A 24,820-nucleotide genomic window follows, 5' to 3' on the forward strand; every position below is an offset into this window, starting at 1 on the left:
CAGGGCCCAAGCTGAAGCGACTGGCTGCCTTGTTCTAACACACACGCCTCCTGTCCTGGGGGCAGGGAGGTGCTGCTGCCTGTATTTGAAAGGAAGGGCATCGCGCTGGGCAAAGTGGACATCTACCTGGACCAGTCCAACACACCCCTGTCCCTCTCCTTCGAGGCCTACAGGTTCGGGGGACACTATCTTCGTGTCAAAGGTGAGCAGCAGCCTGGGCCAAAAGGGGCCGCTGGGGCTGGCGGAGCCTCCTGGAGATGGGCACCTTCCCAGGCTCAGGTTCCCATTGGCTGTGGGCCTGAGCAGCCTCATTACCATACAGGTGTCTCTGCGGGTGCTGCTTGCTGGGGGGAGAGGCGGGGTGGGGGGAGGGCTGGCAGGGCACGGCTGTAGGGGGAGGGCAGGCAGGCCTTGGTGTGGATCCTTCAGGGAGAGAGGACTGGGGCCCCCTCCTCCACCAGACCTGGGTACTGAGGATCTCTCATGGCCCCCACACGCGACCCCAGCCAAGCCTGGAGATGAGGGCAAGGTGGAGCAGGGCGTGAAGGACTCCAAGTCCCTGAGTCTGCCGATCCTGCGGCCAGCTGGGACTGCGCCCCCCGCCCTGGAGCGTGTGGACCCCCAGAGCCGCCGGGAGAGCCTGGACATCTTAGTGAGGAGGGGGGGGGTGTGTCAGGGGAGGAGGTGGGAAGGGCCCCAGGCTGGACCCACAGCCCCTCCTCAGAGGCAGTCACCCTGGGTCTCTCACTGCCCCCTCTTGGGGATTTAATTGCTCCTTCTGGAAAGTGGGGCTGGCTGTGAGAGTAAGGGACCCTCTCTCTCTGGACCTAGCGCAAGGTGAGGGCTTGTATCTGAGACTCTTCTAGTGCCAGCGGGTCAGGGAACCTGTGTGTGCATGTGTGCGTGAGAGAAGTGCCCCGGGCTACAGACCGCCCAGAGCTGTGTTCCAGAGTGCATCTGAGTGTGTGTAACTCTGCGCTTCATGCTTGAAGCTGGGGGACTTGGGGCTGATAGTCTGGGCGTATCTGTGTCTGGACCTTCCAGTCTCCAGACATGTCTGGGTCCCAGGAGAGGGGACACCCCAGGGTAGAGATGCAGAGACCCTCCTCCATCCCAGGCTGGCCTAAGGCCCTGGAAACCCACCTTGGGGTGGGGCCATGGGGGCTGGCAGGGGGTCCCGGCCCTGACCACCCCTCCCTGGTCAGGCCCCTGGCCGCCGCCGTAAGAACATGTCGGAGTTCCTGGGGGAGGCGAGCATCCCTGGGCAGGAGCCCCCCACGCCCTCTAGCTGCTCTTTGCCCAGTGGCAGTAGTGGCAGCACCAGCAGCGGCGACAGCTGGAAGAACCGGGCGGCCAGTCGCTTCAGCGGCTTTTTCAGCTCAGGCCCCAGCACCAGCGCCTTTGGCCGGGTATGTGGCCCCATCTGCCCAGGGTCAGGCAGCTGGCTGGCCGTGACCTCTGACCCTGACCAGGGTATCCTCCCAGGAGGTAGACAAGATGGAGCAGCTGGAGGGCAAGCTGCACACCTACAGCCTCTTCGGGCTGCCTAGGCTGCCCCGGAGGCTGCGCTTCGACCATGACTCCTGGGAGGAGGATGATGAGGACGAGGATGAGGACAATGCCTGCCTGAGGCTGGAGGACAGCTGGCGGGAGCTCATTGATGGGCATGAGGTGAGTGCGGGCCACAGTGCTGCTCCCTCCTTGTCCCAAAAGGAGGACAGCCCTTGGGAGGAGGATCTAGTGATGAGATGTTCTATGGGATGCCCCAAAGAGGCCACTGTTATTATGAGCCCACTTTGGAGACAGAGGCTGGATGAAAATGGTGTGCTGCTTGGCTGTTTCAATGGCAGAGGAGGGCCCAGATCTTGGGTGTCTTGACTGTGATTATTCACGTGGTATCAAGGGTGACCCTGCTCCTCTTGGGACCTCCGTGTCCCCGTTGGGAAGATGAGAAAGCTGCGTGCAGTTTGCTTATCCTCCCTGGCCACCCGAAGGTGCTCCAGGCCTCCTTGTTGACCCGTCCTGCCCTCCCTGTAGAAGCTGACTCGGCGGCAGTGCCACCAGCAAGAGGCAGTGTGGGAGCTGCTGCACACGGAGGCCTCCTACATCAGGAAACTGCGGGTGATCACCAATGTGAGTAGGGGCTGCGCTGGTCCCCGTGGTCACCCTGCCCCCCTCTTTCTGGTCTCTTTCTGACAGCCCTCAGCTGAGTGGGAGCCTTTGCAGAAGGAGCAGGTGCCTGGCAATGAGGTGGGGGCAGGAAAGTCAGACAAGGGCTGTGCCCAGGGAGGAGGTGGCTCCTAGAGGAACCTGGGAGGGGGCTTCAGGCAGGTTTGCCAGGTTCAACTGAATTAGCACAGGTGCGGCTTCATTCTTTCACTTTCGTTCAGTGGCTGTTTCCCAACACTTGCTGTGTGCTGGGTGCCCAGCAGCCCACACCCTGGACAGGCCAGAGTGAGCCGGCAGTGTAGGGATTTCGGCTTAGGAATGGGAGCACCTGCCCTGGGCTTGGAGCTTCCTGGAGGGAGGAAGCACCCTCAGAGGTGAAATATGGAGGCTGAGCCAGGGCAGAGGTGGAGAAGGGAATTCCAGGCGTGGCTGCAAGGCCAGTCTCCCTGGAGCTTCCCTCCAGGAGGGACCAGGGCAGCGTGACCCCGGGAGGGCTGTTGAAGGCTGGGTCTTTCCTCAGGGTCTGGACTTCCCAGGTACGAAGGCCAAAGGGTACAGCCTCCGTATCCCTGGCTGCTGTGGGGCCTCCTGGAAAGGGGAAGGGGAAGGAGTGGCTGGGGAGCCTGAGGCCGGGTGGGGCCTTAGGGCTGAGACAACCTCCCGACCCCAGCCACACCATCCCCTGACCCCACAGCTGTTCCTGTGCTGCCTCCTGAACCTGCAAGAATCAGGGCTGCTGTGTGAGGTGCGCTGGGGTCCGGGGGCGGCGGCGGGTGAGGTACCGGGAAGGAGGGCGGGACCTGGACGTGGGGCAGGGCTAACCTGGCGGAGGGGCGTGGCCAACCGCACCTCCCGCGGCGCCCAGGTGGAGGCGGAGCGTCTGTTCAGCAACATCCCGGAGATCGCGCAGCTGCACCGCAGGCTGTGGGCCGGCGTGATGGCGCCGGTGCTGGAGAAGGCGCGGCTTACACGGGCGCTGCTGCAGCCCGGGGACTTCCTCAAAGGCTTCAAGATGGTACGGGCGGGGCCCGGCGCAGGCAGGGGCACTAAGGTAGGGCTGGGGCGCTGAAAAGGCTCCACGGCCCGATCCGGTCTGCCCAGCATCCCCAACCTCCCCCGGGCCCGTGACCGCACTTGACCACCTGTGGCCAAGGGTGAGGAATTACGAGGCGGTCGCCCGAGTTTGAGCACCCACCTGGCCATCTACCCCTGCTCCCTGGCCGCGAGTGATCTCTTTGGCTGAGGCTCAGTTTCCTCATCTGGAAACAGGGATCATAAGCTTGCCGCCCCCTTGGGGTGGTCGCCCAAGTGCCCTAAGGAAGCGCTTGCGCAGCGCCTGGTGTGGGCCGGCCCGCAGGGAGCGCGCGGTAACCGGCGCCGTGGTTGTTCTGCCCCGGGCCAGTTCGGCTCGCTCTTCAAGCCCTACATCCGCTACTGCATGGAGGAGGAGGGCTGCATGGAGTACATGCGCGGTCTGCTGCGCGACAACGACCTCTTCCGGGCCTACATCACGGTGAGAGCGTGCGCGCCGTGGGCGGGGGCGCAGGAGGACGGGACCCTGGGCGGGGCCAGGTGGGGCGGGGCCTGCCCTGAGCCCAGTCCCCACTCCCCCACCGCAGTGGGCCGAGAAGCACCCACAGTGCCAGCGGCTGAAGCTGAGCGACATGCTGGCCAAACCCCACCAGCGGCTCACCAAGTACCCGCTGCTGCTCAAGTCGGTGCTGAGGAAGACCGAGGAGCCGCGCGCCAAGGAGGCCGTCGTCACCATGGTAACCCTGATGGCCGACAGGGGTGGCCTCCCCTGCACGGCTGTCTGCCCTGTCATGAGCCTGGGCCTGAAGCCCCCTCGCCTGCCCCTAGATCGGTTCCGTGGAGCGCTTCATCCACCACGTGAATGCATGCATGCGGCAGCGGCAGGAGCGGCAGCGGCTGGCGGCCGTGGTGAGCCGCATCGACGCCTACGAGGTGGTGGAAAGCAGCAGCGACGAAGTGGACAAGGTGGGCGTGTGTCTGCGGGGGTTGCCAGCTGGGAGAGAGGAAGGCCAAGCTGGCAGGCAGGGTCTTTGCTGGGCATCTCACTGAGGATGCCTAGCTGAGATGGGAGTCAGGCTCGGCCTCCCCTACACTCACGCCCTCTGTCCCCAGCTCCTGAAGGAATTTCTGCACCTGGACTTGACAGCGCCCATCCCCGGCGCCTCCCCGGAGGAGACGCGGCAGCTGCTGCTGGAGGGGAGCCTGAAGATGAAGGAGGGGAAGGACAGCAAGGTAATTCCAGGGCCACCCCACCCCCATGCCCTGTCCTTCCTGGGGACCTTCTGGGCCCCAGTCACTGGTTCTCAGCTCCCCAGTCACTTGGATGGTGACTCAAGAACCGGTGACCTTGTCATAGTGAAAGACAGTTCTCTGTCTGCCATTCACAAATCCAGCAGCAGGGTCCTAGCCCTTGAAGGCACCAGTGGACCCATTTGTGGGTGCCACGTGGGTTCCTGGTGGGAGGGCAGCCACATTCCACAAGTGGGCCAGGAACCCCAGAGGCTGGCTACAGTGCCGTGGCCCCTTCAGGCATGGGGCAGGCTGAGAGATTGCACATGGTGACTTCAAAGTCACCACTCTTCTTTTTAATGTAAACTTGTATTAAGTCATCGACGTACATCTCAGTGAAAGAGAATCATCTTCCTCTTCATTTTAATTTTACTTGAAGGTTCACGCTGGGAGGAGTGTTTGACAAAAACCGAATGCTCCCAGGGGAGGCTGGGGCCACAGTCCCCGGCCCTGACCCTGCTGGCCTCTCTGCACTGCCCCCCCCCCCCCACTGCAGATGGATGTGTACTGCTTCCTGTTCACGGATCTGCTGTTGGTGACCAAGGCAGTGAAGAAGGCAGAGAGGACCAGGGTCATCAGGCCACCCCTGCTAGTGGACAAGATTGTGTGCCGGGAGCTACGGGACCCTGGTAAGGGGCCCTGGTCCCCCGTTCCTGGTCAGGGACTGTGATAGGTGGGGGCCATCGTCTCTGCTGACACTGACTTGGGCCTTCCCCAACCAGGGTCCTTCCTCCTCATCTACCTGAATGAGTTTCACAGCGCTGTAGGGGCCTACACGTTCCAGGCCAGCGGCCAGGCCTTGTGCCGTGGCTGGGTGGACACCATTTATAACGCCCAGGTGAGCGCAGAGTAGTGAGTGGGTGGGCAGGGCAGATTAGGGAGCTGCTGGTCACAATCCATTCTGCCCCATGTACCCCAACACTGCCTGCAGAACCAGCTGCAACAGCTGCGTGCACAGGAGCCCCCAGGCAGCCAGCAGCCCCTGCAGAGCCTGGAAGAGGAGGAGGATGAGCAGGAGGAGGAAGAGGAGGAGGAGGAGGAGGAAGGCGAGGAGAGTGGCAATTCAGCTGCCAGCTCCCCCACCATCATGCGGAAAAGCAGCGGCAGCCCCGACTCTCAGCACTGGTATGTCTGCTCATGACCACCCAGCACGTCAAACCAGGACAAGTACTCCAGCCCAGGACTCCTAAAGGCCCAGCCACGCTCCCTTCCTCCCAATGGCCTCTTGTCATGAACACTGTGGGAGCGGGGCTCTATCTCCCCCAGAGTCCAGATGGGGTGGGCAGACACCTTTCCACGTGCTGCCAGCTCTGATCCGTTCGTGGCAGCTGCCTGGGGTGCTGTGCTGAGGATCCTTAGGGCAGATCCAGCCTTGGCAGGGAAGAGTACTGGGCTTGCTACTGAGGTCTGTTGTGGGCACTGGAGCTGGAAGATCTGCCACGCCTGCCACAGGCTGCCATCTCTGAGCCTCTAGCCCCAGGAGGACAGACAGGAGGGCGGAGGGTATAAACCACTGTGCACTGCCCAGCCTGGGGCTGCTTCAGGCCATCTAGGTTTCATGGCCTGGGCTGACTCTGCTCCTGGCCCCACAGTGCCTCAGATGGCTCCACGGAGACCCTGGCCATGGTTGTCGTGGAGCCTGGGGAGACGCTGTCCTCCCCCGAGTTCGACGGCGGTCCTTTCAGCTCCCAGTCCGATGAGACCTCTCTCAGCACCATTGCCTCATCTGCCACGCCCACCAGTGAGCTGCTGCCCCTGGGTCCAGTGGACGGCCGATCCTGCTCCATGGACTCTGCCTACGGCACCCTCTCCCCAACCTCCTTACAAGACTTTGTGGCCCCAGGCCCTGTGGCAGAACTAGTGCCTCGGCCCCCAGATTCCCCACAAGCTCCTTCCCCTCCACCCTCGCCCCGTCTCCGCCGCCGCACCCCTGTCCAGCTGTTAACCTGCCCGCCCCAACTGTTCAAGTCTAAGTCCGAGGCCAGCCTCCTCCAGCTGCTGGTAGGGACTGGCACTCATGGAACATCCTCTGCCCCCAGCCGCAGCCTGTCAGAGCTCTGCCTGGCTGTCCCAGCCCCAGGTATTAGGACTCAGGGCTCCCCTCAGGAAGCTGGGCCCAGCTGGAATTGCCGGGGGAACCCTAGCCCTGGCGGTGGTCCTAGGCTAGCTAGCTGCCTGGCCGGGGAACCTGCAGGCTCCCACAGGAAGAGGTGTGGAGACCTGCCCTCGGGGGCCTCTCCCAGGGTCCAGCCTGAGCCCCCACCAGGAGTCTCCACCCAGCACAGGAAGCTGACCCTGGCCCAGCTCTACCGAATCAGGACCACCCTGCTGCTTAACTCCACGCTCACTGCCTCGTGAGTGGCCTGGCCTGGGGTAGGGCAAGTGGCTCAGGGCACTGGCATGGGGGCCCAGTCATGCCTGGGAGCATCGCATTTGGGGAGGGTGATGGCGGAGGGAGCCTGAACCCTGCCCAGTGTCTGGGTGCGGGGGGCTGTGGTGGGCAGTAGTGAAGGGGCCTGAGGAGTGCCGTGGGGAAGAGAGGGTGACCAGAGCCACTCTGAATGGTGTCAGCCAAAGGAAGACTCCCTTCCCCACCCTGTAGGGAGGTCTGAGCAGAGTGCCATTGACCAAGAGACAGTAGACAGCCTGCCTCATGGGGTGTGCCGGCACCTGCTTCAGTGGCTGCCTCCTGTGTGCATGAGCCGGATGCTGGGAAGGATCCCTGCCTACACCCGGGCCCGATTCGTGCTTTGCCAGACTGGATGGAGTGGAGGAGGCCCAGGCCACAGTACCACCTGACCTGCCCAGGCAGCCCCTCGTCACCTACTCCCCGAAGTTAACAGCTCAACTCGAATCCAGGGCTGGGCTCCCAGGCTGCCCATCCCACTTCTACCCTCACTGGCCTCCAGTGGGACTCGCTCCTGCCTTGCCCCCACCTTCCCAGTCCCACAGGCCACCCCTGGCTTGGGCTAGGTTCTGTAAAGTTACGTATTTATTGAGCTTTTGGTTCTTTTATAAAGACTTGTCTAGACTCCACTGGGAAGAGTCCTTTGCTTTGGGGTCCAGTGACTCGGGGCACTTGAATTCAGGGTGGCCTCTTTGCGTTCCTGTGCCCCTCCACATGCCACGGATGGGCCATGGATAGAGCTTCCCGTGGGAAGCACCTGGGAAGTAATGGGGGGTGGGGTGCCACCAGACCAACATCCCCAGACTTCCCCACCTTCAGCCACCATCAGAACCTCTCCCCAGGTGCCCTCCTGGGATTCAGGGCTGAATCTGCCCAGTTCCCACACTGTTAGGAAGGTGGGTCCCCCATGGGGATCCCTTCAGGTACTTTTTTTTTTTTTTAAGACAAAGTCTCACTCTGTTGCCCAGGTTGGAGTGCAGTGGTGTGATCTCGGCTCACTGCAACCTCTGCCTCCCGGGTTCAAACGATTCTCCTGCTCCAGCCACTTCAGTAGCTGGAACTGCACGTATGCACCACCACGCTGGGCTAATTTTTGTATTTTAAGTAGAGATGGGGTTTCACCATATTGGTCAGGCTGGTCTCGAACTCCTGACCTCAAGTGATCCTCCCGCCTCAGCCTCCCGAAGTGCTAGAACTACAGGCCTGAGCTACTGCGCTTGGCCCCTTCCGGTACTTTTGGCCCAACCCCCTCCATGGCTGGGGGCGCGGAGGCGGAGAAAGAAGTCGCTTGCCCTGGTTCTACTTTGAAGTGTTTCTCAGGGTTGGGGCGAGAGTTGGGGTAGGGACCGGGATGCAGCTCCATTCTGTGTCAGCGCTTCGCGTGTTCTCCTTGGCCTTTCCGCTGCTGCCAAATGAGTTCAGGTCTAGGCCGAGCAGAGGGGGCACCCGGTCGGGCTCGGTTGGCCTCGGGCGGCCCCGCCTCCCCCCGCCCGCCAGGCGGGCCCTTCTCGACGGCGCGGGGCGGGCCCTGCGGGCGCGGGAGTGAAGGCGGAACCACGACGGGCAGAGCGCACGGAGCTGGGAAGCCCCTGGGCGCCCGTCGGAGGGCCGAGCGCGGCGCCGAGGGCCATGGAGCAGCGGTCGCGGGGCTCCGCGGCGGTGGCAGCGGTGTCTACGGTGAGTTGAGAGGCAGGAGGCGAGGGGCAGCTTTGAGCCTTGTCCCAAGAGCCTCCGTGAAGGAAGGGGCCCCGGGCGCAGTCTCCACTCCAAGCCTCCCTGTGGCTCGGCTGGCCACCCCTTCCAACCTCGTTAGAGGCTCCATCAGGGCGTAGCCCTTCCACTGAGAGGAAACTCCTTCCAGGAGGGTCTGGGGGCCCCAGGTAGAGAATGATCAGTGTCCCTCCCCCAACAGAAAGCATAGGTGGGGATGTGGGTGCTGCCGTGTCCCTGCCCTGGTGGACGGGAAGCTTGTGAGAGGCTGGAAGAGCCCCTTCCTCTGGCTCTCTGAAGCCTGGTGTGTGCACAGGGGGAAGGAAGTTAGTCTCGTCTCCACCCATGGGCACCCCTTCTGCGGGGGGCCTGGGAAGTGGGCTGTTCTGTGGGCAAATGCTGGGGCCTCTGAAATGGCGGAGACCCGGCAGGGAGAGGCCCCACGTGGGCAGCTGCACTGAGAGTCAGCAGCACCTGTCCCCCAGGCGCTCCTCCTGGTGCTGCTGGGGGCCCGGGCCCAGGGCGGCACACAAAGCCCCAGGTGTGACTGTGCCGGTGACTTCCACAAGAAGAATGGTGTGTTTTGTTGCAGGGGCTGCCCAGCAGGTAAGTGGCCACAGGGGTGGGAGAGGCATGGGACAGGCAGGGCTGGAGAGGTGGCGGGCAGGCCAGGGAGGTAAGAGGAGGCTGGCAGGGGAGGTAGGGATAGGCTGACAGAGAAGTAGGGAGCTGGAGAGAAAGAGGGAGGGAGGGCAGGGTGGGAAGCAGGTTGAGGGTTGCTGGGCAGCCCCTCTGCCTGCCTGACCCCTGCCTGGTTCCACAGGGCACTACCTGAAGGCCCCTTGCACGGAGCCCTGTGGCAACTCCACCTGCCTTCTGTGTCCCCAAGACACCTTCTTGGCCTGGGAGAACCACCATAATTCTGAATGTGCCCGCTGCCAAGCCTGTGATGAGCAGGGTGAGGGGCTTCTCAGTGCTTGGCAGGGGGTTCCTAAGGACAGGCCTTTCTGAAGGAAGTGGCTGGCTTGGGCCCAACCTTGGGGTGTGAGGGTCCTGCACCCACCCTTGCCAGAACCCTCCACCCTGATCCTCCTTCAGGGTGCCCTTGCCCCTTCTCTCTTCCTGGTGACCTTTCCATCTCTCCATGTGCCTTGGCCTCTGGTCGGCCTCAGTCTCTGAGCTTCTCTCTTTTTTAGGGTAGCCCTGCACCTGTCTCTCTTTCACCTATTCCTGTCTCCATTATCTTGGGGGCGGGGGTCTGCCTCTGCCTCTCTATGGGAGCCTTTGGCCCTAACTCTCCACTCTCCATCTCCCTGCACCCCCACCAGCCTCCCAGGTGGCACTGGAGAACTGTTCAGCTGTGGCCGACACCCGCTGTGGCTGTAAGCCAGGCTGGTTTGTGGAGTGCCAGGTCAGCCAATGTGTCAGCAGTTCACCCTTCTACTGCCAACCATGCCTAGACTGCAGGGCCCTGCACCGCCACACACGGCTACTCTGTGAGTACCCCCACCCAGGGCTATCTACTCCCTGACCCACTTCTCTGCCTGCTCTACTCCTGTTCCATGCTGACGCATGCCTCTCCTGGACTGCAGGTTCTCGCAGAGATACTGACTGTGGGACCTGCCTGCCTGGCTTCTATGAACATGACGATGGCTGCGTGTCCTGCCCCACGTAATACCTAGCTGTCTTGGGATGGAAGGAAGGGCAGCTGGGAGCAGGGCAAGGGCCTGGGGTGGGGCAGGTGCTGCTGGTTCAGGAATAGGAAGAGGGGACAGGGAGGAGGGAACTTGGCCCTGTGTTGGATGGGCCCCACTTCAGGCAAACTTAGATGGTAAAAGAGAAATCTGCATCCTCCTTAGCCAGATAAATAAGGGTATATGCCTTCCCTTTCAGCCAGCATTCCCCCCAGTGATCCTTCTAGCCAGGTATTACAGATGATTTGTCACTTTTACAGACAGTCACACTGATACAGCTTTAAAACTTGGGCTGAAGGAGGTTGATGCTGCAGTGAGCTATGATCGTGCCACTGCACTTCAGCCTGGACAACAGAGCAAGATCTATTAAATAAATAAATATTAAATCTATTAAATATTAAATAAATATTAAATATATTAAAATAAATAGATAAATACAAAGGGCTGAGAGTCAGGATTGTGCTGCTAGTTCTCTAGGGGATCTTGGGCAAGTTTAGAGAATTCACATCTCTGATATGTGGTGTCCCTTTCTTAACATGGGATGTTAGCAGCTTCTTCACAGGCCTTTGATCAGAGGTAAGGGACTTTCTGTATCTGTTCAAGTCTTTTTTTTTTTAGATGGAGACTTGCTCTGTCACCCAGACTGGAGTGCAGTGGCACGATCTTGGCTCACTGCAACCTCTACCGCCTGGGTTCAAGTGATTCTCCTGCCTCAGCCTCCCAAGTAGCTAGGACTTCAGGCGCCCACCACCATGCTGGCTAATTCTTTGTATTTTTAGTAGAGACAGGGTTTCACCGTGTTAGCCAGGATGGTCTCGATCTCCTGACCTCATGATCTGCCCGCCTCGGCCTCCCAAAGTGCTGGGATTACAGGTGTGAGCCACCGCACCCGGCCTTCATTCAAGTCTTTATTGAATATCTCCTATGTTCTACACACTGTTCTAAGTGCTGGGGATGCAACAGGGAACAAAATAGGCAAAATCCCTGTCCTTTGGGGGTTGACATTCTAGTGACTCTTCATATAGTCTAGAAGCTGCTCAATGAATAGTGTCTGTGGTTGTTATCGGGGGCACAATGACAGGAACATTCTTGGGTAGAGTGAGGCTCACGAGAGAGAGGCCTGGGGAGGGAAGAGTCTCCAGGATGGAGCAGTCTTGGGGAGCCCCTCCTGGCATGCACCCCCTCATCCCTCAGGCCACCCCCGTCCCTTTCAGGAGCACCCTGGGGAGCTGTCCAGAGCGCTGTGCCGCTGTCTGTGGCTGGAGGCAGAGTAGGTGGTGTGCTGGGAATGCAAGTGGGAGAACTGGGATGGGCCGAGGGGAGGCGGGTGAGGGGGGCTACCACCCAACACCCACCAGCTGCTTTCAGTGTTCTGGGTCCAGGTGCTCCTGGCTGGCCTTGTGGTTCCCCTCCTGCTTGGGGCCACCCTGACCTACACATACCGCCACTGCTGGCCTCACAAGCCCATGGTTACTGGTAAGTACACAGACCCACACACACACACACACGCACGCAGAAGCCTGGGGTCAGGATGGGTAGCCCAGAGTCTACTCAACCCTGATACAGAAGGGGAAACTGAGGCAGGGGGTGCGGGGTGCAGAGGAACCCTAGAGGAGCTGTACCAGCACCCAGGTCCAGGAGGCTTGCCTGGTCGCTGACCGTACTGTCTGTGTCTGTCAGCAGATGAAGCTGGGATGGAGGCTCTGACCCCACCACCGGTAAGAACCTCACTGTGTGATTCTGGGCTGCCCTCTGGAGCTGGAAGATCAAGCCTTATTGTGATCCCCAGAGCTTGGCACGTGGCTAGCACAGGGTAGACCTAGTAGACAGAGGTGTTGCGAACTGAGTCCTGCCCTCAAGGGGTGTCAGTCAGCTGGGGTTCAGACTTGTACACAGGAGCTAACAGTTCAATGGAAGGAGAGCCCCATGGTGCTGGGGGACAAGAGGAAGGAGGCGGGGGCAGGGGACTCGAGGCAGAAGCAAGAGTTCTGCTGGGCCACAGTGAGAGCTGGGCCAACTGTGGGAGGTATCACTGCGGGAGTGTCTGCTGACTGAACCAGGGACTGTTCCCTCCTGGAGAGGCACTGCAGGTAAGGGGCCTTACTTGACAAGCAGGGCTGACCTGGGGCCCCTCTTGGCTTCCAGGCCACCCATCTGTCACCCTCCGACAAAGCCCACACCCTTCTAGTACCTCCTGACAGCAGTGAGAAGATCTGCACCGTCCAGTTGGTGGACAACAGCTGGACCCCTGGCTACCCCCACACCCAGGAGGCGCTCTGCCCGCAGATGACATGGTCCTGGGACCAGTTGCCCAACAGAGCTCTTGGTAAGGGACATCAGTGGCCTGAGGCCTTGACCCCATTCTCCTGTCTGCGGTGAGAAGTTGTGGTTTCACAACGTGTTCCCTTTCTGCCCCCTAACTGACTGGGTCCGCCCCCTGTGCCCTGACCCACGGGATCCAACCGGCTTCAGGCTTGGGGTACCCGCACGAACGCCCCTGACTCCACCTCCCGACCGCGGCCCACGTACCGCATTGGCTCTCTCTGGCCCTGCCCCAGGCCCGGTTCCTGCGTCCACACTCTTGCCAGAGTCCCCAGTCGGCTCGCCCACCATGATGCTGCAGCCGGGCCCGCAGCTCTACGACGTGATGGACGCTGTGCCAGCACGGCGCTGGAAGGAGTTCGTGCGCACCCTGGGGCTGCGCGAGGCGGAGATCGAAGCCGTGGAGGTGGAGATCGGCCGCTTCCGAGACCAGCAGTACGAGATGCTCAAGCGCTGGCGCCAGCAGCAGCCCGCGGGCCTGGGCGCCGTCTACGCGGCCCTGGAGCGCATGGGGCTGGACGGCTGCGCGGAGGACTTGCGCAGCCGCCTGCAGCGCGGCCCGTGACACGGCGCCCACTGGCCACCTAGGCCTCTGGTGGCCCTTGCAGAAGCCCTAAGTACAGTTACTTATGCGTGTAGACATTTTATGTCACTTATTAAGCCGCTGGCACGGTCCTGCGTAGCCGCACCAGCCGGCCCCACCCCTGCTCGCCCCTATCACTCCAGCCAAAGCGAAGAAGCACGAAGGAATGTCGGGAGGGGGTCAAGACATTTCTCAGTTTCTCGGCCGGAGTTTGGCTGAGATCGTGGTATTAAATCTGTGGGAAAAAAAAAAAAATGGCTTCTTGGCGTTTCTGCGGGGCTGGGGTGTTAAGTGGCCTGGACTTTTCTCGAGGGAGTCGAAGGGGACGGGAATCTTGTCACCCCGGGGTCTGGCACCCATGGTGGAGTCCAGTGTGGCCTTAGCTCCCAAGCCTGCCCCTCCCGAGTCCACTCTGGTCCAATTACTCCCAGAAGAGAGCAAGTCGCGGCCACAGCGAGTGATGAGAGCGCTTTAATGGGGCTGCGAGGAGGCGGGGACAGGGTCGGGATGGGGTGCAGCAGTTACAGACACAGGGTCAGGGCCCCTCATCCTCCACTGACTCCACCGGGGCAGTGAAAGGGTCCTGGCAGCGAGTGGGTCTGGCTGGGGACGGGGCGTAGACTTGAGGGAGGTGGGGTCCCAGGGGCCCCAACTGAGGCCCGACAGGCAGTTTTCATCTTTCTGGTAAACAAATGACTGAGAGGAAACCCTCGGCGGGGATAAGAAATGAGGCCCGGGCTAGGCCGGGCACAGATCTGGGTCAGGGACGGAGGGAAAACCCCTTCCCCGAGCTCAGGGCCTGCCTCCACCCAGGATGCGCCAGCGACGCCGGTTCCGGGGTGCGGGGGAGGGGACTGCATCCTGGAGGGGGCTGAGCCCCGCAGGAAAACAAAGTCACCACCCACAGGGCTGGGGAGAGCTCTTCACTCTTTGATATTCAACGAACATGCAAATATATGTAAGTCGGCATGCAAATAAGCAGCATTTTTTGTTGTTTGCATCAGCAGCTTGGGCACTTATTCTGGGCAACTGGGGCGGCGTGTGCACTCCAGTGTTGCCAAGGGCTGGGGATGCGGGGCCAGGATGGGGGGTCGGGGGGGTTCCAGCGCAGGAGGGGTGGGCTGTGCAGCTCCCAGCCCTTCCGCCGGGGCCTGGCTGGCTGGGGCTGGGGCGGGGGGCCCCTCCGAGCTGCAAGGCTGCGGGCAGGAGGCCACGGCCTCTAGTACTTAGCGATGTCCCCCTTCTTCAGGATAACCTGTCGCTGCCAGGGTGCCAGCTTGCTCTCATCATAGCCCAGCGTCCGCAGCTTCTCTGACTGCTCCTTCTCCCGCCGCAGCTCCTCCTGCTTCTGTCGCTCCTCCTCTTTCCTGAGGCGGTGGGGGAGGGGGGGCAGACCCGGTGAAGTCTGGGGCCAGATACCCAGGCTGGCAGAAAGGGTGGGGCCAGGCACCAGGCAGAGGCCAGGTCACCCATGCAAGGGGAGGGTTACTGAGGGCGTGGGCTGGGTTGCTGAAGACAGAGGGGCTAGATTGGGGGCAGAATGGGGTTACTGGAGCACAGGGGAGCTATGTGAGTGGGAGGCTGAGGCTGGATTATTGTGGGCTGGGGTGTTACTGGAAACAGAGGTGCTGGGTCACTGTGTGGCACCGTGTGAGGAGGTGGTGTTGCTGGGGTGCAGCAGCAAGATTACTGGGATCAGGACTTCAGTTGTTGGGGAGCTGTCAATATGAAGTATTGAGGACTGGGGTGGGGCTGCTGGGGACCAGAGAGACTACATAATTGAGAGACAGGGACTGAGAATTAGAGACAGGTTATTAGAACGTAGAGGGTAGATCTGCCCTGTTGACAGAATAGTCACTAAGCACATGTGGCTGCTGAGAATTTGAAATGTGGCTGGTCTAAACTGTGATGGATTGCAGGTGTAAAATGTGCATGATATTTCAAAGACTAAGTTTTATTATTATTATTATTATTTGAGACAGGGTCTCGCTCTGTTGCCAGGGTGGAGCACAGTGGTCAGATCATGGCTCACTGCAGCCTCGACCTCCTGGGTTCAAGTCATCCTCCCACCTCAGCCTCCCAAGTAGCTGGGACCACAGGTGTGTGCCACTACGCCCAGCTAATTTTTTTTTTCTTTTAATTGAGTCGGAGTCTCGCTCTGTCACCTAGGCTGGAGTGCAGTGGCACAATCTCAGCTCACTGCAACCTCCACCTCTGAGGTTCAAGCGATTTTCCTGCCTCCGCCTTCTGAGTAGCTGGGATTACAGGTGCGCGCCACCATGCCCAGCTAATTTTTGTATTTCTAGTAGAGACAGGGTTTCACCATGTTGGTCAGGCTGGTCTCGAACTCCTGACTTCAAGTAATCTGCCTGCCTTGGCCTCCCAAAGTGCTGGGATTACAGGTGTGAGCCACTGAGCCCGGCCTGCCCAGCTAATTTTTTAATTATTTTTTTGAGATGGAGTCTCCCTCCATTGTCTAGGCTGGAGCACGAAATGGTGCTATCCCAGCTCACTGCAACCTCCGCCTCCCGGTTTCGAGTGATTCTCCTGCCTCAGCCTCCTGAGTAGCTGGGATTACAGGCATGCGCCACCACACCCACCTAATTTTTGTATTTTTAGTAGAGACGGGGTTTTACCATGTTGCCCAGGCTGGTCTTGAACTCCTGACCTCAGGATCTGCCCGCTTCAGCCTCCCAAAGTGCTGGGATTACAGGTATGAGTCACTGCGCCTGGCCCCACGAAGCTAATTAAAACAAAATTTTTTTTGCATGCCTGGTGTGGTGGCTCGTGCCTGTAATCCCAGTACTTTGGGAGGCTGAGGTGGGTAGATAACCTGAGGTCAGGAGTTGGAGATCAGACTGACCAACATGGCAAAACCTGGCCTCTCCTAAAAATACAAAAATTAGCCGGGCATGGTGGTAGGTGCCTATAATCCCAACTACCTGGGAAGCTGAGGCAGAAGAATTGCTTGAATCCAGGAGGTAGAGGTTGCAGTGAGCCAAGATCATGCCATTGCACTCCAGCCTGGGCAACAAGAGCGAAACTCTCTCTCAAAGAAAAAAAAAGAAAGGCCAGGCGCGGTGGCTCATATCTGTAATCCCAGCACTTTGGGAGGCCGAGGCAGGCGGACCACAAGGTCAGGAGATCGAGACCATCCTGGCTAACATGGTGAAACCCTGTCTCTACTAAAAAAAAATGCAAACAAATTAGCTGGGCATGGTGGCCAGCGTCTGTAGTCCTAGCTACTTGGGAGGCTGAGGCAGGAGAATGGCCTGAACCCGGGAGGCAGAGCTTGCAGTGAGTCGAGATGGAGCCACTGCATTACAGCCTGGGCGACAGAGTGAGACTCCATCTCAAAAAAAAAAAAAAAAAAAGAAAAAAGAAAAAAGAAAAAAAGACCAGGCTTGGTGGCTCACGCCTATAATCCCAGAACTTTGGGAGGCTGAGGTGGGTGGATCACTTCAGGTCAGGAGTTTGAGACCAGCTTGGCCAACATGGTGAAACCCCGACTCTACTAAAAATACAAAAATTAGCTGGGTGTGGTGGCACATGCTTGTAATCCCAGCTACTCAGGAGGCTGAGGTAGGAGAATCGCTTGAACCCAGGAGGTGGAGGTTGCATGAGCCCCGATCACCACGGCACTCCAGATTGGGTGACAAGAGTGAAACTCCGTCCCAAAAAAAATTTTTTTTTTTTTTTCCAGAATGAGGTCTCACTGCATCGCCCAGGCTGGTCTCAAACTTTGGGGCTCAAGTGGTCCCCCGCCTTGGCCTCTCAAAGTGCTAGGATTACATGTGTAAACCACCATGCCTGGCCAAAGACTTATTTTACAAGAGGAATATAAAACATCTCACTAATTTTCATATTGATTATGTGTCAAAATAATATTTTTGATATTTTGTGTCAAATAAAACAGTACTAAAATTAAGCTCACCTATATCCTTCTACATTTTCACTGTGGCTACTAGAAAATTTTAAATTGCATCTGTGGCTCACATTATATTTCTACTGGACAGCACTGGGCTGGGTGAGATTACTAGGGGCAGAAAATACATTCTGAGGGCCAGTCAAGGTGATTGATACTGGGGTTAGGTTAATTGAAGGGTAGAAAAGGCCATGCTAATAGGAGGCAGGGACTGAATAACTGGGAGCAAAGTTATCAGAGCATGAGAGAGAGATTCTGGGGGACAGCGGGCTGGGGCATTATAAGGAGGAAAGAGGCTTTGTACAAGGACTAAGAGACAGGAGGATGCACTCAAGTTGGCCTGGATGAAGGGATGACCCTCTGCGACCTGGGTGGGGGTAAGGGTGGCAGGTTGGGGCCAGCCCTGCACTCACCGCTTCTGCTCCCTGGAAGGAAAAAGAGAGTGTCACTTGGTCCCTCCACCTCAGGGACGCAGTCAAGACACCCCGCCAGGCCAGCCTCTGCCTGACCCCCAGCTCACCTCTCTTCTTCCAGCTTCTTCCGCAGGAGGTCCCGCCTCCAGGCGGGCATGCTGGCCAGCCGGGCCTCCTCCTCCTCCTCCTGAAACACAACCACAAAGCTTCAGGGCCTGCAGGGGCTGGGAGATAGGGGGTACCCTCAACCTGGGGACCTGAAGGAGTCAGGGTCACAGGAAGATACCCTTTTGATGAACTTCTGTGGGACAAGTGGATGAAGTGCCTGGTCACAGCCCCTCAGAGCTGGCCTCCTTTCCCCTAGTAACCCAGACCCTTGTGTCCTACAGGAGGCACTAGAGAGATCAGAGCTGAGTGGGACAGAAGCAGAGAATAAGTAGCTGGGACCCAGATGTCCTGAGCGTGATTCCCCACAGGGGCAGGTGGCCAATGGCCACAGGCCCAAGACCTCTGGGCAGATGCAGATGCGGGCCCCCGCCCAGCCTCTTGGCTCAGGGAGACTCCGGCTGCCCCTGGCTCCCCTGCGAAGGACCTTCAGCCCATGGTTGCCCTCTTCCCACAAGAGTGGACATGGGCCGTACATTTGTGGGGCTGCAATGACATCGGGGGCAGGTGTGGTGGCCAATGTAGGCAGTTTACAGCAAAGAGTTTTATTTATCGAATGTTACAGAGGAGAAAGGGTCTGTACACGGCACACTTCACACGGAACACTGCACACGAGGCTCCCTTGACCTCAGCCAAGGAGGTAGCTGTGAACTCCAGTGGAAAACCGGAGAGCAGGCCACACTGCCACAAGGGGGAGCCGCAGCCCCTCACTCAGAGGGGCTTCTGCTGCCTGGCTCCACACAGAGCCCAGCAATGCCACGGGGCCAGAGGGGGACAGCTGGTTTGTTCTGTGCGTGCCCTGCCTATGCGACCAACGCCCCACAGCCTGCCACGATGGGACCTCAGAGGCTGAGGCAGCCTGGTCCTGGGCCCTCCGGGCTGCTCAAGGCCACAGTCCTGGGTTCTTCCTGCTGCTTCCGGCCTCTGGAGGGCGTCAGACAGGCGTCCAGACCCACGTTAAGACGCTGGAGGGTGAACTGCGAATTCCGAATTCCGCTGCTCAGATGTCAAACAGCTCTGCCTCCTTCTCCTTCCAGAAGGAGAAGCTGCGGTCGATGTAGCGGCAGATGTCCTCGTTGCTGAACTCGCCCATCTCAGACACCAGTTCCAAGGGGTCTTCGGCGGGGGCTCCGGAACCAGGAGAGTCTGAGGTCGGGGGAGGCGCAGCAGGCGGGGGCGGCGGCTGCGGCGCAGGGGCCAGGGCCTCGGGCTGCCCCTCGGGCAGGACCCCTGTCTGAACTGGAGCGGCCTCTTCGGTTAGCTCTCGTTCTTTCTCTTCCTTTTTCTTCTCCTGTTCTTCTGGGGCTGGCTCAGCCTCCAGGCCATTCCCGAAGAACCGGTGCCTGAGGTCCTCGAAGCCGTCGCTCCAGCCGCGCCGTCCGGCCTCCACCTCCTCCAGCACCACGCGGTGGAAGAGGCGGATGCGCTCCCACGGGTGGCTGCCCAGCCGGTCGAACATCTCGTAGCACAGTAGGTGGCGGAACTTGCGCTCCTCGCGGCTCAGGCCCATCTCGAGTAGCTGGAAGTAGCCGAGCATGAAGAGGTCCAGCGTGAGGCTGTCGTAGCGCGGGGGTGCGCCGCCGTCCAGGGGCGGCAGGAAGTGCTGGGGCCAGTACAGGCCGTGCGCCAGGCCCGGGCTTGCCGGCACGCGCCGCAGCAGGCTCCGCCAGTGGCCCAGCAGCTTGCCTACCGCCTGCCGCTGCCTCAGCAGCTGCCGCAGTCGTTCGTCGGGACCGTGGGCTGCGCCGTCGCTCGCTGGCAGCCGGGGGGCGTCCGTGGCCTCCAGCTCCGGGCCGGCACCGGCGGCCGCCACACGGGGCAGCAGTCTGCGTAGGCGCGCCTGGGCGCGGCGGCCCGGGCCGCGGAAAGCCCAGCGGCGCCAGTGCTCCAGGAAGAGGTAGACGATGCGCTCTTTGCGCAGGTCGAGGTAGTCCTGGACGCCACGCAGCTCCGTGCAGAGGGGCGGCCGGCGCGCCAGCTGCTCGGGCTCAGGCAGCGCCGCCTGGCGATCCTTTGCCTCGGGCGGGCCCAGGGTGCCCAGGGGCTCCCAGTCGGCCAGCGGGCCGTGGGCGGCGCCGGCCGCCACGTAGTCCTCCTCCAGGATGGGCTCGCGGCCCGGGGCGCCAGAGGACTGCGGGGGCTTGCGGCGCGGACAGCGCGCGGGCTCCGCGCCCCGTGCGCGCAGCTCGTAGGTGGCGCGCAGATGCTGCACTGAGACGCCGCACTCGAGGATCTCGCGCGCCACGGCCTCGCGGCACCAGCTGAGCGAGTGCGAGCGGCCCAGGCACAGCGGTCCGGGCCGCCAGGGTGCGTCGGGCAGCGGCGCTAGCGGCTGGCCGGTGTCAGCGGTCAGCAGTTCCGCCAGGTGCGCAGGCCGGCCGCCCAGCGCGGCCAGCAGCGTGGCCATGCTCTTGAGCAGCGTGGAGATCTTGCTGCACCAGGCGGGCAGGCTGACGGCGCGGCCATGCATGCGGCGCGGGTCGACGGTGAAGCGCGGCGCCGACAGGGCGGCCGAGATGGGCAGCAGCTGCTCCAGCTCCAGCTCCAGTTGCTCCAGGCGCGCCTCCAGCTTCTGCGCCTTGTGCAGCACCTGCAGGTTCTCGATTTGCTGCTCGATGCGGAGGATGTCCGCCTCGGTCATGAGCTCGCCGAAGGGCCCAAGGATGGCGTTGTGCTCGCGGGAGTACCTCCAGCCCTCGCGGGGGTAGCAGCACGAGCTGGTGGCCGTCAGCTAAGGCGGGGAAGACAAGAGAGGGGAGGGAGGCGCGTCTCCCTCTGGCCCAGCTCCCGCAGTGGTGCCGGGAACCTTTTGCATGTCCTGGGTGGTGTAATGGCTCCGCGGGGCTGCATCTGCAGGGAGGGACCGCGCCTGGCCGGCGGGGGGTGACGCTGGGGCGTGGCTTCGGCCGAGCCGCCGCTCCGGGCTCTGCGCAGTGTCCACTTTGGTCGCTGGCGGGGGGCACGGCCGGTCGCTGGTCGCTGCTGCGGCGGCAAGGAGAACAGGCCGGCAGACGGGGTCTCCATGCCTGGCTTGTTGGCTCATTACACCACCCAAGGAACTTGCGAAAGGCGTTGAAACTGAGAGGCGCGGTGGCCCTCCCCAACCAATTCGAGGGTGGCTATTGTGAGGCCTCTCGTCTCAGACTCATGACCCCTTCTCGAGCTCCCCTGTGGCCCAAGCTTTCCCGCTCCCTGTGGTCAGTGTTTTATGTGCAGAATGAGAGGCCACTATGCTCTTAAAGAGGCTACAGCTGCAGCTTCCACTGAGCTGCCCACCCACCACCCCCATCCTGCTGGACAGCTGGGCACCGTAATATTCTCATTTGCTCACTTTTCTCCACCTCTGATGTCCAGTTTTCCCCCCTGGGCCTGCCATCACCTCCCCAGAGGTCCCTGATTCATCTTGACCCTATGCGATCCACTCCCCACATACAAAATAGGAAGCAGCCTCTTCCCTGCTTAACACTCCCCCCACCCGGCTCCCCAATGCTCCGGGAGAAAGTTCGTTCTCTTCTGGGCCGCTGGCCAGATCTTGGTAACCTGGCCCCCACTGAGGTCTCTCCAGCTTAGTGACCCCCTTCCTCCAGGACAGTCAGGGCCACATCCACTGTCACTTCCAGACTGCCCTGTCCCACCTGTGGCTCTTCAGTCCACTCTCCTCCTGGCCACCCCTCACTCATCTTCTAAGTCTCACCTTAGACATCACCTCTTCCTTCCCTAACACACCCCCCAGCCCACATATAAGGTGGTCATTTAGGGTTGCCCCAGTCCCTTCCGTTCCCCATTGCAGCTGGCTGTGTTGCATCAGCCCAGGTACTTCTCTCCACTGCCACCCACTCTCACACTGCCCCATTTTTTGTGCTCGGTGACTCGCACACATGTCCGCAGCCACCTTGGAGCAGGCCTTGATATGTTCACCATGAATCCCCAGAGGCTACAACAGTGTGTGGGGCACATAAATGGCACTCGGGGGCCAGGCGTGGTGGCTCACGCCTGTAATCCCAGCACTTTGGGAGGCCAAGGCAGGTGGATCACTTGAGGCCAGGAGTTCGAGACCAGCCTGGCCAATCTCTACTAAGAATACAAAAATTAGCCGGGCATGGTTGGTGGGCATCTGTAGTCCCAGCTACTCGGGAGGCTGAAGCGGGAGGATCGCTTGAACCCAGGAGGCGGAGGTTGCAGTGAGTCGAGATCACACCACTGTACTCCAGCCTCAATGACAGAGTGAGACCCTGTCTCAAAAAATAAAAATAAATGGCATTTGGGGAACAGTTGTTGGATGAATGAAAGGCAACTCATCCTGCCAGCGGGTGCTGATCAGCCCACCTTACAGAGAAGGAAACTGAGGCTGGATGAGGCTCAGTATTGGCAGCTGGAAGGTGGCAGTGCAGCAATAGAGCCCATGTCCCTAAGACTGAGACCAAAGCCCTCTTGGCTATGCAGTGTGGTCCTTGGACCAGCGTCATCAGCAGCCTCACCCAGGAGCTGGCTAAAATGTAGAGCCTCAGCACCGCCCAGACCTCCTGAATCTGAACAGGCCTTTTAACTAGATCCCAGGTGCTAGGCACGTGAGGGAGAGTCTGAGAAAGGCTGCTGTCTCACTTCCAAGGACAGGCTGCTGGGAGTGTGTGTGGAGACTGGGACAAGCCCCAAACGGGGGCCTGCTACCCTGCTTTCCACAAAGAAAATGGCCAGGCACAGTGGCTCATGCCTGTAATCCCAGCACTGGCCAACATGGTGAAACCCCATCTCTAATAAAAATACAAAAAAATTAGCTGGGCATGGTGGCACGCGCCTGTAATCCCAGCTACCTGGGAGGCTGAGGCAGGAGAATCACGAGCATGGGATTGAACCCGGGAGGCGAAGGTTGCAGTGAGCCGAGATCGTGCCACTGCACAACAGTCTGGGCGACAGAGCGACTCTGTCTCAAAAAAAGAAGAAAAGAAAAGGAAGAAAAGAAAGAAAAAGAAAAGAAAGAAAAGAAAGAGAGAAAGAAAAAGAAAGAGAAAGAAAGAAAGGAAAAAGAAAGGAAGAAAAAGAAAGGAAGAAAAAGAAAGAAAAAGAAAAACGGAAGGCCCCGAGGTTGGGGTTGGGAATGGCATGGGGGATGGGCTGTGCATCCAGATGCAGACCCCAGGGCTCCCTGGGCACCCCGCCCCACCCACCTTCCGCCTCTGCTCCTCCTCCTCCTGCATCTTCAGCTGCAGCTTGCGCACCATCACCTGGCGCTTCCACTCGGGGATGGGCCGGCCCTGCTCATCGTGCGTGGGGATGAGCGCCTCCACGTCCAGCTGCACGCCCGGCGCAGGAGTAGTGGGCGGCACCGGAACCAAGCTTCCATTGAGCAGCGGCTGAAACCCCGCAGCTGGCGGTGTGGGGCTCCGGACTGGTGACAGTGCAGGTGACACAGACGGCAGCGGTGAATCGGGCTGCAGGGAGAAGCGGTGGGGCTGAGCGCCCGGTGGCCTGGGGCCAGGGAAGCCGGGTCGCAGGCTCCTGCCAGGCCCGCCTACCTGGAAGGCCGGCTGCCCGCTGCCTGAGAACACTGTGGTCAGTCCCTTGCTTTGTGGCGTAGGCTTCAGGCTCTTGCCAGCCTTAATCTCAGCCAGTAGCTCCGAGTTGTCGCCCGTCGGGGACATCATGTTGAAAGACTTGGTGCCTATGCAGAGGCAGGAGATGAGGCACTGGCCAGGGTGGGGCTGCATCCCTGCCACCCCTCACCCGCCCCTCTGCAGCCCCCTTCCCAAGCCAAGATTGGCTGGGTGCCCATCCTCGGCCCCAGCAGGCAGCTCTCCAGATCCCAGGTCCCACAGGCTGCTTTCAGGGCCCCCAGAGGCGGGCCCTTGGTTCCCCGACTGTGACAACCCCACTATCCTCCCCACCCTACTCACGGGGTGGAGGGCCCCCGCCTGGAGGACCCTGGGAGTTCATGGTGGCTCTTGGGCATATGTCCCCGCCCAGCCACTGACTGCCCAGCTCCAAAACAATACCTGGAATCAGCCACCCGACCTTTGTCCCAGGTTCCCTGGCTCAGCCCGGCTGGGGTGGAGCCTCCCTCTGGCCCTCTCCCTACATCAGCAAAGCCTCAGTGACCCTTGAACTGAGTCAATTGGGGCCTCCATGGACATACAGAGTCCGGACCCTGGAGTGTCTGTACCCACCTGGTCCCCTCCCTCCCCACCACACCCACAGACAGACGCACAAGCAGACACATTGTTTGCAAGCCGGGAGCACATTTATGGCAAAGCGAGGCTCAGCTCTAGGGGCCCAGGAAAGCAGGGCCCTTACTGAGGCTACGGCAGGCACCCAGGAAGAAGGGCAGGTGGGTAATATGCAAATACACAGGGCAGAGGGTGCATTTTCCGGCTTAGCCGGAGGAGGCAAATGGAGATTTGGAGAGAGGTCTCTTGAGCCCCGATGAAGGGGTCAGGTCCGGGAGGGAGGAACAAAATGGGCTGATAGCTCTTGGATTCCCAGACTGGGGATCCCAGAGTACAGTCACAGGGAAGAAAAAGAGGAGAAAGGGAAAATCGGTGTGGCTGGCTCATTTATTTAGGCAAAACCACCAGCCAGGCGCAGAATGCTTAGGTGCGTATGTGGGTATGAGGTGCAAGGGCCCACCCATGCATCGAGTTTCTCTCGCCTGCCAGCCCCTGCCCTTTCCTCGAGTCTGGGCCCCTCCTGCCTTGCTTTTCCTGCCTCTTCCCCCCACCCCCCGCCTCAGCCTCAGCCAGGAGCCACGCGCGCAGCTACTCACTCTTCCTGTGCCTCAGGACTCTCACTTCTAGGGACCAAGAGGAGAGAAGTGACAGTGGAGTTAGGAGGGAGAGGGGACCAGGATGAGACTGGGACAGCAGGGGACAGGGAGCGGGCCAGGGAGAGCGGGGGGAGGGGGAGTGGAGAAGAGAGGAGGAGCTTTTCTGCCCGTCTGGCTCTGGCCCCAGCTGCTCTGGGGCCTCATGAGGGTGGTCCATCGAGTTCCCGGCTTGGCTGGTGCCCCTGAGGGCTGGACAGGGCCACCACTGGCTCTAGCCCCTAGCAAGGGCCTCCACCTTGGCACTGGGTTGTGGTAGGGCACCCAGCCCTGGCTGTGCTGGGTGGGGGTGTCTG

General features: G+C 60.4%; 3 protein-coding genes across 51 annotated transcripts in view; 2 read left to right on the forward strand and 1 right to left on the reverse strand.

Annotated features, from left to right (window-relative positions):
• PLEKHG5 (pleckstrin homology and RhoGEF domain containing G5) overlaps window positions 1–7,527 on the forward strand; it is a 53,797-nt gene extending 46,270 nt beyond the window's left edge. For 9 of the 20 annotated variants that reach the window (XM_045381585.3, XM_045381602.2, XM_045381558.2 and 6 more), the window contains 16 exons: window positions 66–202; window positions 462–652; window positions 1,206–1,409; window positions 1,486–1,671; window positions 2,038–2,133; window positions 2,864–2,914; window positions 3,035–3,184; window positions 3,572–3,682; window positions 3,789–3,938; window positions 4,030–4,167; window positions 4,315–4,434; window positions 4,988–5,120; window positions 5,214–5,329; window positions 5,423–5,616; window positions 6,084–6,845; window positions 7,094–7,527. In XM_045381585.3, coding sequence (XP_045237520.2) covers window positions 66–202; window positions 462–652; window positions 1,206–1,409; window positions 1,486–1,671; window positions 2,038–2,133; window positions 2,864–2,914; window positions 3,035–3,184; window positions 3,572–3,682; window positions 3,789–3,938; window positions 4,030–4,167; window positions 4,315–4,434; window positions 4,988–5,120; window positions 5,214–5,329; window positions 5,423–5,616; window positions 6,084–6,845; window positions 7,094–7,103 — 2,749 coding nt within the window. In that variant the 3' untranslated portion in view covers window positions 7,104–7,527. Of the gene's footprint in view, window positions 1–65; window positions 203–461; window positions 653–1,205; window positions 1,410–1,485; window positions 1,672–2,037; window positions 2,134–2,863; window positions 2,915–3,034; window positions 3,185–3,571; window positions 3,683–3,788; window positions 3,939–4,029; window positions 4,168–4,314; window positions 4,435–4,987; window positions 5,121–5,213; window positions 5,330–5,422; window positions 5,617–6,083; window positions 6,850–7,093 lie in introns of those variants that run through there. The other 11 variants (XM_074021756.1, XM_074021780.1, XM_045381570.2 and 8 more) reach the window with 3 other exon arrangements.
• A 677-nt stretch (window positions 7,528–8,204) lies between these two features.
• TNFRSF25 (TNF receptor superfamily member 25) lies at window positions 8,205–13,462 on the forward strand. Of its 8 annotated transcripts, none has more exons than XM_015443331.3 (10): window positions 8,464–8,575; window positions 9,094–9,214; window positions 9,432–9,566; window positions 9,937–10,104; window positions 10,201–10,279; window positions 11,517–11,572; window positions 11,671–11,778; window positions 11,983–12,020; window positions 12,448–12,628; window positions 12,861–13,462. In XM_015443331.3, exons 1-10 carry the CDS (start codon window positions 8,528–8,530, stop codon window positions 13,187–13,189), a joined length of 1,263 nt encoding a protein of 420 aa, XP_015298817.2. In that variant the 5' UTR covers window positions 8,464–8,527; the 3' UTR covers window positions 13,190–13,462. The 8 variants fall into 8 exon arrangements, with proteins under 8 accessions (XP_015298813.2, XP_015298816.2, XP_015298817.2 ...); XM_074021896.1 differs by having other exon boundaries at window positions 11,986–12,020; XM_015443327.3 differs by lacking the exon at window positions 9,094–9,214 and having other exon boundaries at window positions 8,205–8,575.
• A 200-nt stretch (window positions 13,463–13,662) lies between these two features.
• ESPN (espin) overlaps window positions 13,663–24,820 on the reverse strand; it is a 38,959-nt gene continuing 27,801 nt past the window's right edge. For 3 of the 23 annotated variants that reach the window (XM_045381541.2, XM_065530382.1, XM_074021732.1), the window contains 6 exons: window positions 24,468–24,494; window positions 23,224–23,369; window positions 22,876–23,139; window positions 17,653–17,732; window positions 17,546–17,557; window positions 13,663–14,574 (listed from right to left, as the gene is read on the reverse strand). In XM_045381541.2, the coding sequence (XP_045237476.2) occupies window positions 14,427–14,574; window positions 17,546–17,557; window positions 17,653–17,732; window positions 22,876–23,139; window positions 23,224–23,369; window positions 24,468–24,494 (677 nt within the window). In that variant the 3' untranslated portion in view covers window positions 13,663–14,426. Of the gene's footprint in view, window positions 14,575–17,545; window positions 17,558–17,636; window positions 17,733–18,221; window positions 20,442–22,875; window positions 23,370–23,601; window positions 23,709–24,467; window positions 24,495–24,820 lie in introns of those variants that run through there. The other 20 variants (XM_045381545.2, XM_045381534.2, XM_074021702.1 and 17 more) reach the window with 12 other exon arrangements.

This window comes from Macaca fascicularis, chromosome 1 (genome assembly GCF_037993035.2).
Source record: "Macaca fascicularis isolate 582-1 chromosome 1, T2T-MFA8v1.1".
NCBI lineage: Eukaryota > Metazoa > Chordata > Mammalia > Primates > Cercopithecidae > Macaca > Macaca fascicularis.

Excerpts from the sequence above, each read along its gene's own strand:
- TNFRSF25 (XM_015443327.3), top strand. The coding sequence starts at position 8,311 with ATGAGTTCAGGTCTAGGCCGAGCAGAGGGGGCACCCGGTCGGGCTCGG. Across the intron at positions 8,576-9,431 it reads CGGTGGCAGCGGTGTCTACG|GGCACTACCTGAAGGCCCCT; the intron begins GTGAGTTGAGAG and ends CTGGTTCCACAG. Across the intron at positions 10,105-10,200 it reads CCGCCACACACGGCTACTCT|GTTCTCGCAGAGATACTGAC; the intron begins GTGAGTACCCCC and ends CCTGGACTGCAG.